Here is a 12,648-nt window from a genome sequence, read left to right as displayed (position 1 = left end):
TATTAGATGGAGGGGGTCCGACAGCCAATCAGTTCCAGTAATTCCACAGCAAAGTAGCTACACAGCTCACGTTGTCTGTAGTTCAACCATACCTAGATGGTCAATACTGCAGTTCAATTGCATCCGCATTGTTACTTTGTACCAGGAAGGACTCTCAACAAGGGAAGTGTCTCCAGGCATCTCGGAGTGAACCAAAGCAATGTTGTTCAGACATGGAGGAGTACAGAGAGACAGGAATTGTCGATGATATGCCTCGCTCAGGCTGCCCAAGTGCTACTACTGCAGTGGATGACTACTACCTACGGATTATGGCTCGGAGGCACCCTGACAGCAATGCCACCATGTTGAATAATGCCTTTCGTGCACCCACAGGATGTTGCGTTATGACTCAAAATGTGCGCAATAGGCTGCATGGTGCGCAACTTCACTCCTGACGTCCATGGCGAAGTCCATCTTTGCAACCACGACACCATGCAGTGTGGTACAGATGGGCCCAAATGCTGAATGGACCGCTCAGGATTGGCATCACTTTCTCTTCACCGATGAGTGTCGCATATGCCTTCAACCACAAAATCATCAGAGACGTATTTGGAGGCAACCTGCTCAGGTTGAACACCTAAGACACACTGTCCAGCGAGTGCAGCAAGGTGGAGGTTCCCTGTTGTTTTGGGGCGGCATTATGTGGGGCTGACGTATGCCACTGGTGGTCATGGAAGATGCCGTAACTACTGTATGTTACTTGAGTGCCATCCTCCGACCAACACTGCAACCATATCGGCAAGGCATTTGTCTTCATGGATCGCAATTCGAGCCCCCATCGTACACATCTTGTGAATGACTTCCTTCAGGATAACATCGATTGAGTAGAGTGGCCAGCATGTTCTCCAGACATGAACCATATCGAACATGCCTGGGATAGATTGAAAAGGGCTGTTTATGGACGATGTGACCCGCCAACCACTCTGAGGGATCTCCGCCAAATCGCCGTTGAGGAATGGAACAATCTGGACCAACAGTGCCTTGATGAACATGTGGATAGTATGCCACGACGAATACAGCCACGCATCAGTGCAAGAGGATATGCTACTGGCTATTAGAAGTATCGGTGTGTACAGCAATCTGGATCCCCACCTCTGAAGGTCTCACTGTATGGTGGTACAACATGCAATGTGTGATTTTCATGAGCAATAAAAAGGGCGGAAATGATGTTTATGTTGATCTCTATTACAATTTTCTTTACAGGTTCCAGAACTCTTGGGACCTGTTTTGATGTGTGTATTTTGGAAACAAATGGCAGTAAGTGAATTGGATGATAATTATTTAAGTCTTTGTTGTCACTTTTCTTATTAGGAGGTTTAACAACTGCATATTTATTCTATCTGGATAAAATCCCTGTGCCATTGATACTTTACATATACCACTAAGAATGTTACTTATTAAGTGAGAACAACTTTTCAGAATTCTGTGTGAAATTCCAACAACACATGAGCTTTTGTTTTTTAAAATTTTTATAATTCTATTAATTTCAGAGAAGGATTCTCTTCTAATTGCTTAAAGTTTTGTGAAATGACAGTTTTAAAGATTCTCTTGGTTCTCAACTGAACTGCTTAATCCTATTTTTGCTGCTACATTTAGAAGGGAAATGTTAAAAACATGCAACTTGTGAATTATCAGTCAAAACACTGTCATTTAGTTTAATTGTTATAGTATCTTGTACTCTGGTTGCCATGAATCTTGTTTCACAGTATCCCATATAGTTTTCATCTTATTATCTGCACTGTTAATTTCTGTCAGGATATGCATCATGGATAGTGTAGAAATGCTATTCATCTCTGAACGCAATATGATGGCAGTCCACGCTTCTGGTAAAAGCACCATTTCAAACACAGCTGTTTCTGTTGTGGCATTAATAGCTGTCTACACATGGAATCGTAATCTCCTACTCCCGTTGCTTCTAGTCTCTGACCAACGGTGCAGAAAGACTCAAAAAGTTGCAGGGAATCCATTATTTGATCTTGAATGGCAGGTACTGATGTGAAAAAGATATGATACGCTTGGCACTCAGTACGGCAGTCCTCCATTGTGGTAGTCAGACATGATCAACCAGAACCCTGATGAGTATGCCTGTCCTCATGTTCCCATATGCAGTCTAACATCTCGCCCCTGTCACGTCTGATGCCCCACAAATCTGGATAATACAGGATTCTACCACCCAGCCAAATGGCAACCCACTATGAGGCCCCTTTCAAATTATGTTAGGTGCTGATAATACTGTCTAAAACGAGTATGCAGCATTTCTGTGTCCTTCACAGCGGCAGCACTCTGGTGATCATTCTACATGTCACAGATAACTATAACTTTAAACATTAATGACGTACTGGATTTTCTAATGTTTGATTTTACTGTAAACATTAAATACACACTGATAGTGTGTACATGTATGAAGTTACACTGACGTCCGACCACATCTTTTGCACGCTTCATTGTTTTTGTCTGGCAGTGCATATAGAAAAATGCCAGATTTTGTTGCCTATGTTAACTATTATAAAATTAAAAAGGTAGTGGTAGTCCTTAGAAAAGGCCTTCCATGTGATGCACTGTGCAATGTAAGATTTTTTTTGCAGCTGAGATTTGAGGATGCCCACACCTGACAAGAAAATTCAATAAAAACAAAACAAATAATGCACGACATATGACTGTGTTCTGTACATTAATTAAAATGGTTACTGTGTTCTCTGTGGGCAATGCCTTTGTTTAAGTTGGTGAGTACCCAGGCTTGGGGAGTCATTCATAAATATTTCTAAGTAAAGCTAAAGTTGGTGCAAGCCAGCATTTGAATGGAGCTTAACCATGTTTGCATATTGCACAATGCAAAAATACAGCTGTGCCATAAATCTTAAAAAATCCTACATTGCACAGTACACAAAATCTGAAGCTGGTATCTGAGGAGCTTAGCACTGATAAATGAAACCTGCAAAAATAAATCAAATAATGTGTGATCTGTGGCAGCGTTCTGTACATTAGATAAGCATTCTATCATAGGATGTAAAATTTCAAAACAAATGGACTCTGAATCTCTCAAAACTAACTCACATTGACTTAAAACTCATGGTATCGGAAGGGATTAAACTTTCTATTTTCTTCCATCTGAATTAAAGTACTGACTCTGAATGTCTAATGTCTACTCTTCTGTAAACCCTTCCTCATTGCACAAACTCATCTCACCATCTGGTGACACAAAATAACACTGCCACAATCTCCAGATTTTGAAACTTCAACCACAGTGCCAAGACAGCTGGTCCTTTGATCTCTCACATCCCAGACCCGCAACATTCTCTGTGAAATACTGATGTTTACCAGTCATGATGAAAACCATTCTTGGTGCAAACAAGACTGAAATTTTCATTTGTATTAGTGAGAAGTCTTGCTGAATAGTCAGTACATTACAGGCTTTGAGATTTGCTTAAACTTGTTGGTGAATGCATTATGAGACAATGAAATTTGCATTCTCGCTACTGCTGACCCTCACATTACAGCAATGCATTACCTTGTAAAAGCACCAGAACTTGTTTTAGTGAGAAGTCTTGCCGAATAGTCAGTACATTACAGACTTTGAGATTTGCTTAAACTTGTTGGTGAATGAATTATGAGGCAATTAAATTTACTTTCTCGTTACTGCTGACCCTCACATTACAGCAATGCATTACCTTGTAAAAGCACCAGAACTTGTTTAGGAGCTTACAAATTACCCAATCAAAAGAAAGGGAACATCATAGTTCTCAGCTGTCCGATGACAACCTTCCCTTAATCTGACTCTGTGCAGTGTGTAAAACATGTAATGAAAGTCAATCCTATATTTAAGAAATTTCCAAAAAGACTGACACAGAATTTGTTTGATTGTTGTATACTTTTGGAGATATTCGTGTGCCTTATTGAGTTATTTGAATTAAATGTTTTACGAAAATTATAACTGAATAAAATCTCCAGGACATCAAAATATTCTAATTCATACATTCTGTAACTAACCTGCTGACATTATGTGGTCCTGAAGGCAACGGCAAGCTTTAGTTTTGAATGCTGGACAGTAGAGCCGTCTAGCATCATCCTCTTGAAGGTCTGATGCCAACGAAGATGCAAACCTTTCAGCTTCTTCTAGGTACATTTCTTTTTCTTTAGTGAGATCATTTGTTTCCTATGGAAAAATATATATGTGAAAATTACAGTGAAACAAATTCTAAAATTACAGATTTTTGCCAAAGAACAAATAAAATCGCATTTTTCTTTCTCTCTACATCTTTATTTCTCACTCTGTCCTTATTTCTGGACTGAAACTGGTACAATGCTTACTAATATACCATCCTAGATTTCCTACAATCTTTTATGTCTCCTCCTCCATCTTTGTTTCCCCTCATCCTAATGACAGATGGGCCCTCCCCCCTCCATCGCTCCTTTCTTTTTCTATTGGCATTTTACCTCCTGGGAATAAGTACTGGACAACCATTCCGTCTCTCTCCAAATTTAGTTTTCTCAAGTGAATTTTCTTTTTATATAATATTTACATATCAAGTGGAAAATATCTTTCTGCTTTCAAATATTACAGTTGTGTACAATTCTGTATGAAAGTTTTGGTAGAATGTAAATACTTTAGGAGTAACAATATTATGAAAAGGGTACTTGCTACTCACAGTATAGCGGAGATGCTGAGTCGCAGGTAGGCACAACTAATAGACTCACAAAATGAGCTTTTGGCCAACAAGGCCTATGTCGAAAATTGTGTGTGTGTGTGGGGGGGGGGGGATGTCTATTTTTGACAAAGGCTTTGTTGGCCCTTTCTCGAGCTAGAGTGCTCTAGCTCAAGAAAGGATTACTCTGAAAGCTAGCAAGTTTTTGTGTGTGCCTGTCTATACCTCAATGCTTCTATACTGACAGAATAAAATCACAATACCATAAACTAATTAATGTAGAGTAATGAAACTTTGGGAATTCATCTGTCTAAGTAACTTATTTACATGATTAACACTGCAAGACCACAGGTTAATGCAAGTGCAAGATAAGCCATTGCAAATGTGAAATGCTGGTACATTAATAACTAACGTAACCACCAGAATGTTGAATGCAAACATGTATGCATTGTGTTGTACAGGTGTATGGTGTCAGTTTGTGGGACGGAGTTCTATGCCTGTTGCACTTGGTCGGTCAATACAAGCTAAGTTAATACTGTTTGTGGATAACGCTGGAGTTGTCATCCAATGATGTCCTACATGTGCTTGATCGGAGTCAGATCTTATTATCAAGCAGGCTAAGGCAACATGTCAACACTCTGAAGAGCACGTTTTGTTAAAAAAGTGGTACGCGGGAGCATTAAGTTGTTGGGAAACACCACCTGTGATGCTATTCATGAATGGCAGAACATCAGGTCAAATCACCAGACTAACACACAGATTTGCTCTCAGGGTGCCTGGGATAACTACAAGAGTGCTCCTGCTGTCATCTGAAATTGCAACCAGACCATAACTCCATCTGCAGGTGCAGTGTGTCTGATACACAGATGAGCACTAACCTGGTCTCCTCCTAACCAACACACAGCCATCACTGGCACCGAAGCAGAATCAGCTTCCATCAGCCTACTCTGTAATGGCCTCTCATTTGACACCACTGAAGTTACGAATGGTGGTGGTTTAGGACTGATGGAATGGAAGCTACATGGCATCTGGCTTGGGGCTATCCTCGAAGCAACCAATATGTAACAGTTCGCTGTGTCACTGTGATGCCAATTGCTACTCAAATTGCTGCAGCAGATGCAGAATGAAGTACCAGAGCCATACACTGAACATGACGGTATTCCCTCTCGGTAATGCCATTGTGGCTGTCTGAAGCCTGGACTTCTTGCAACCGTACATTCTCATAACCACTGCTACCAGCAATCACTAATAGAGTTACATTCCTGCCAGTATTTCTGAAATATCACAGAAGGAACATCTAGCTTCTTGTAGCCATATCACCTGACCTCGTTAAGACTCAGGTAGCTGTTGATAATGGTGTCTTTGTCACCATAAAAATATTTTTGACTAATATCAACTCATAGTGGCCAATCTCAATGGTAAGTAACACTTATGACTGCTACAGCATGTATTTAAAGCAAACCTGATTTGCATAATCATAGTGGTGCCACTAGCACCACTCTTACACAACTGGCACAAAATTTGAATAGACGTCTTCTTTAAGATGTATAAACACACCGACCAGCTTTCATTATATCACACAACTACTTGTTGGTGATTACTTTTTTTTCCGTCAGTGTACTTTTTGGTGAGTGGTATCCTTTACTCCTAAAGAATTTACAAATACGTATGATTTATTACATAAGAACCAAATAAGCATCTTCTGTTTTACTTTAGTCCATAGCTGTCTTTGCTGTATCTCTGGTCTCAGGCAGGTCAATACGATGGTTACTACAATAAATGGTAGGGATCATGGTGAATGTATGCAGTAGCAAGATGCAACATTGACTTTACAGCCAACCTTACCATCATTCAGTAACCCGGCACTGCAGTAACCTACTGTACTGTCATTGAATATTTGATGAATACAAGATTGTTTATGCAAGTGTGAGTTCTTTCCAAAGACTGATGATTAACTGCTGAGTTACACTACAGCTATGAGTCTACTGAGGTGTTCTGAGAGAATATTTTGAATCGTTTCCAATGAAATATAGTGGTTTGTATGTGATTGCAGTATATACTAACCATTAAAGGCACTGAAAACTTGGGAAATTAAGATTCATATATTTCCAAAGAACAATGAGATGAACCAGAAATGGATAAGTGCTTGTAAACATACTGTTTCATTTTCAGTTGCTAATGCTTGAGTGTGCCCAAAACATTTTACTAAATTGGTTAATGAAGAGGATTTGAAAAGTTAACTGTTGAATCTTCCTCCAATACAAAAAATTGAAGCCTGATGTCATCCCACCTCTACATTTCCCAGCCTCCAGAGTGATTTAAGGGGTAGCAATGAGCCTATAATGAGAGAAAAAAATCAGGTTAAAAAATGTAAGGGTGTGGAGGAGATTTAACAGTCAACATATTGCCAACTAATGGAAAAAAAAACTAGCGGAGAAAATATTAACTATAAAAACAAACAATGTTGCAAATGTGACAATATGTTTTAGTGTAACATTGAGTTACTCAAAACATTAAAAAAATGTGGTTGAGGCATCTTTTTCTGACTGTCAGCAAAAGGTGGTTATGAAATGACAGTATACTAATTGGTTATCTGAAGCTATTGCAAGGGCTGTGACTTACATTGTATATCTCATAAACTGTTATGTTTTATCATGTATTTACTGCAATATTCTCATCCTAGTGCACCTGATATTAAAAGAAGAGTCCCGCATTTCACTGACCACAGAAAAAGGGCCTAGACAAATTTTAGAAAACAAACTGTCTTTTAGCTATTTCTTAGTTTTATACAGTGAAAAACTTTTAAATTGGGAATTTTTTATTTATTTAAGTAATAAACAAGTTAATAATAATATACCATAACATGAAAACTCTCAATTGTATTGAAAATTGTGTATGAGTGGTTCATGTGTGAGTGTGGTGCACCTATCAGCTTTTATGCAGTGCAGTGAGGCAAGAAGGTCAGTGGTAACGTCAACACTTGCTGTGAATCTGTGCTTTACATCCTCTGTGTATTCTAGTAACTGTAATCAGTACCACATGATCGAGCAACACAATCTTTCTTGTTACCTTTTGCTCAGATTTCTTGTTAATTCTACGTGCCGTAAGGCCACATGCATTACACAGCAACATAATCTTCTGAGTGGAAGGATCAAAGACCCTTCGAGGTGCACGTTGCTTATGAGTGGCAGGATGAGAACGCAATGGATTTACAACATATGGTGAACTGCATTTTTCACAGGAAAATTTCTTTTCATGAATATCATCATCTGCAAATAAAAAGAAGTGCTACTTTATTACTCAACAATATAAACAACAAATATTAATAAAAGACTTTCTGTTGTAATATTTATCTGTTAAGAACAGTGCAGTATTTTCAGCAGTATATTTAAAATTAAACGCAACTGACCTACAAAAGAACATTTTTTAGGCTTCTTTGGTATTTTCTTTTTCATAATCTTCTTCCTTGGGATTATAATATCTGGTGAAAATGGTCTCTTTTTCTCTCTTTTTCTTTGGGACATAATACATGTTTGGTCTGCATCACGTATTTCCTAGAAAAAAAATTAAAAATAACAACACATAAATGTTTCAGAATAGACTATTTTTCATATTTCATGAGAAGACTACCCACTCATGGTTTCTCAGTTATTGCAGACACACAAATTCCATGGCCAACTGATATGATTCATCGGAAATAAAAATAAGTGGATGAAATTATATAAATTAGTCTTAATTATCAAACCTATACATTACAATGTGGTTAATATTATAACAAAGAAGTACAGAAACAGTTATTCATCTCATTCATAGATTTAAAAAAAGCATATGATTGTGTTCATAGACCCACACTTCAAAAAATCCTTAGATCATATGGCCTCCATCCCAAACTGATAAGACTCATTCAGCTAACTTTAACTAACACAAATTCAAAGGTTAAGTTAGAGGAGAAATGTCCAAAGCTTGCACAATAAAAATAGGACTCAGACAAGATGATGGATTGACCCCTTTGCTTTTCAGTGTGGCTCTCGATTACATCATGACAATCTAGCAAAAAGAAAATCCACATAAAATCAAAATTGGAGGAAAACCAGCAATAAGAGCAAACTGCCTTGGGTTTGCTGACGATTTAGTTCTCTTAGCCTTTGACATGGAAGAAGTTCGCATTAAGATCACAAGTCTCCAGAAAATTGCTTCAAAAACAGGATTACAAATATTCTTTGGGATAACGGAAATCATGCCCATGAAACCTCTTTGCATAGATAAAGTATACATAAATGATCAGGCAATTAACATAGTTCTACTATTTAAATATCTTGGAGAAATTATTTTGCACAACTTGGGTGAGAAAGCAACACTGATTAATAGAACCAACAAAATGGAAAAAAACACAATGTCTAACTTGGTTAACATATAATAAGAAATGCCTGTCAATAGACACTAAGATCCAACAATACAAAACTGTAATTCTCCCGGAATCAACTTATGCTTGAGAAACTCTGTTCCAAATTAAAAATGAAAGAAGAACCAATCAACTCTTAAGACTGAATGAAGAATTATCAGAACATGCATCAATAAAAAATACCAGGTTGATGCAGTCTGGAGGATCCTCCCTAATGAAACTGTATATTGTGAGATTGACCCAATCACTAGCACAATGAGGAAGAAAAGAATCTCATATTTCTTTCATGTCTTAAGAATGCCTGACAACAGGATTTCAAAACAACTGATGATGATAAGTCTTGGAAAGAAGAGAGGAGGACAGTCGGCCAAAGAAATTCAGCAAGATCTTGAAGCAGTCGGACTTAGAATTACTGATGCAGAGAACAAAAACAAAATTAACACTCTCCTTATGAATCATAAACTTTCAGCAGAAATGACACACAGAAGACTGGTAAAGATTTCAGACAAATAAAGAAAATTGCGTTCGGAATGAATGAAAAAGTACTAGGCTGAGTGCAAGAAGCAAGTAGTCTAATCTTCAAAGAGAAAATGAACATGGAATGACTCAAGTGGTCTAATGTGGTCAATCAAGTTAATAATAATAACAAAAAATATAATAAAGTATATGAGAACAAGATATGGTGTTCTCAAAAATGATTTAATACACACATACACTACTTAAAGCAATGTATTTGTTTTGTTGGACAAGTGAAGAATCATGCCATTTATTGACCGTAATAAGAGTTTGAAACCATGCTAGTCAAATACTTCTCACTTTTGCATACATTGTTATGGAACCACATCTTACAACTCTGAGAAAATATTAGATTCACTTCACATCATACAGCTATGCTTTCCAGTACATTTTTAAAATCACCAGAACTCTTTTGTCAAATACGTACAAGTCACCACACCAGTGTTACACTCATTGTCCTTAACACAGTCTGCATGGTTCATTACTATGTTATTTATTATTAATTCCTTTAACTCCTTATGTGGCATAGGGCTGCAAACAAGGGTTGCCATTTTGTTCTGTCTTCTGCTAGCATTTTCACTTCTTCCCATCTTATTCCTTGCTCTAGACCTTCTGCTTCAACTGATCATCTCCACATCGTTTTGGGCCTGCCTCATCTCTGTCATCCCTGTGGGATCCAATCAAGTGCTTCCTTCACAATATGTTCATTTGGCCTCCAAGTGTGTGTCCTAACCATCTCCACTTCCTGTTTCTTGTTTGCAGCTCAATTGGCTTCTAGCTGGTTCTTTCTCAAAGTGTTTCATTAGAGATGACATTTGGCCACCATACCACCAGGATGTTTCTCAGACATCTGTTGTTGAATGTCTGCAGTTTATGGATTAGCTGCTTTGTCACTTTCCATGTTCACATCCATATAGAAGCACAGATTTTACATTATTTTGAAACATCCGCAATTTGGTCCTCATTGTTATTTCCATCGATCCACAGATAGAGCGCAGAGTTGTAAAGCGCATTTGGTTTTGTTGACGCAGCTGTTAATGTCCTTTGTTTGCACCACCACATGGCGTAATCACACTTCCAAGGTAGCAACACTTATCCACCCTTTCAATTATCTGGCTCTCAAGCTTAAACTCTGCGGTACTGTTATCATTTGTCCACATATCCTTTGCTTTTAAGACATTAATTTTCAAACTGGTGTTTCTTCATTGCAGATTTAAAATGTTCTAGTTTCTCTTTCGTGTCATTGAGGCTGTGGGATAGAAGGCAAAGGTCATCTGGAAAATCTAGGTCTCCTAAATGTGTTCCCTAGCTCCATTTTATTCCTCTCACTTTATCCATTGCTAGTGTCTTTACAAGATTCAGTACTATGTTAGATAGTATCAGTGAGAGCATGCAGCTTTGCTTAGCTCCTGTTTTCACTGCTATTGGCTCTCAAAGCAGACCTTGTTGTTGAACCTGGCACTTAGTAGTTTTCATACATGCATTTGACAAGAGCAATTTTTCTTGGGAATTCCAAAAGTTTGCAGTGAGCTCCATATTTTTGTTATAATTGTACTGTCGAAGACCTTTTCAAAGTCTACAAACAGCATGTGAAGTGGTGACTGGTATGAATGTTCAGTCACTATTCTCAAGGGGTTTATTTGGTCAGTGCAAGAGCAACCTTAAGGCTGCTTTAGGGATTTCTTCTTTGGATGGCGGTTCTATGTTAATTGACATATCTTGTGGGAGTCCTTCCCTGTCCACATTCAGCTGAGTCACATTGTCTTCTGTAGTTTCACAGTTCAGAATGTTCTCAAAATGTCGTCTGCACCTCTGCACTTGGTCTTCTCGATTTCTGAGTAGTTTTCCTTGTTTGTCCTTGATTGGTACATCAACCCCAAATTTCTTATTTGACAGTTTCCTTGTGATGTTATATAGTGCCTTGTTATTGCCTCTGTTAGCTGCTGCCTCTGCCTTAGCTGCGAGATTATTGATGAAGGTTCTCTTTACCATCCTACTTAATATGCAGCATTCCTGCTGGATTTCTTCTTTTACTTCTCTTGTCTGTGCGCAATTTAGCCAGAGTTTTGCCTTCCTCCTCAGCTATGTTGAATCCCAAGTATGGTCAAAGATCCAGTCTTGTCTGCCGTGGCCCTTTGTTCCAAGAATTTCTTCAGCACTCTGAACACAGATCATGTTCACTGCATTCCATTGACCCTCAATGTCATTCTATTTTATTGCTCTGCTAGGCACTTCAAAACGCTTTCTTAGGTGGATCAAGAACTCCTCTTGGACTTTTGTATTGCCCAACTTTCTAAAATTAAACTTGACCCTCTTCTGCCAGCAATGTCTCTTTTGTGCAGCCATTTTTAGAAGGACTGTTGCTAGCATAAGGTGGTGTTCACTACCAACATCTGCTCCTCTTTAATTCCCCACAACTAGGAGTGATCTTCGCCACTTCCTGCTAATTGCAAAGTGGTCTATCTGATTCTCTGTTCTGCTGTCTGGCAAAACCCATGACACTTTGCGACACCATTTATGGCAGTAAATGGAACCTCCCACAATCAGATTAAACATGCCACACAAGTCTATTAGATGTTCTCCTCTGTCATTTTAGGTGCCCAACCCATGCTACCTGATAATCTGCTCATTCTGTGGTTGTCATTCTCAGTTTTTGCATTAAAGTCGCCAATCAGCAGGACAATATCTTTTTTTTGATGCTTTTGTAATTTTTCTTGGAGTTTGCGACAAAACTTGTCTTTCTCTCCATCCTCAGACACTTCTGTTGGTGCATAACATTGTACAATGGTCACTGGTCTTACCCTCACTGCGAAGTGAGTGACTATGATTCTTTCTGTAATTGGGAAGATGTGCCCTTCCTTTGTTCTTCTTCCTCCAAATACCATTATTCTTGTTTCACTTGATCCTAAAATTTTTAATTGGTATCATTCCATTTCTTGTACCACTTTCATTTGTTTACCCGTTGGACACATTTTTCTCATGTTCCAGAACGCTATTCATGTCACCTTTTTCATTGCCAAGGTTATCATCTTTAAATCTTCCCAATTA

General features: G+C 38.3%; 1 protein-coding gene across 2 annotated transcripts in view; it reads right to left on the bottom strand.

Annotated features, from left to right (window-relative positions):
* Nucleotides 1-12,648, bottom strand: part of LOC126260015 (uncharacterized) — a 159,822-nt gene that overhangs the window by 108,821 nt on the left and 38,353 nt on the right. For both annotated transcript variants that reach the window (XM_049957176.1, XM_049957177.1), the window contains exons 3-5: nt 8,092-8,236; nt 7,752-7,951; nt 4,027-4,192 (exon numbers count right to left, since the gene is read on the bottom strand). In XM_049957176.1, the coding sequence (XP_049813133.1) occupies nt 4,027-4,192; nt 7,752-7,951; nt 8,092-8,236 (511 nt within the window). The remainder of the gene's footprint in view (nt 1-4,026; nt 4,193-7,751; nt 7,952-8,091; nt 8,237-12,648) is intronic.

The sequence above is a fragment of the Schistocerca nitens genome, chromosome 5 (genome assembly GCF_023898315.1).
Source record: "Schistocerca nitens isolate TAMUIC-IGC-003100 chromosome 5, iqSchNite1.1, whole genome shotgun sequence".
Classification (NCBI taxonomy): domain Eukaryota; kingdom Metazoa; phylum Arthropoda; class Insecta; order Orthoptera; family Acrididae; genus Schistocerca; species Schistocerca nitens.
This window is presented reverse-complemented; position numbering and strand designations above follow the sequence as displayed.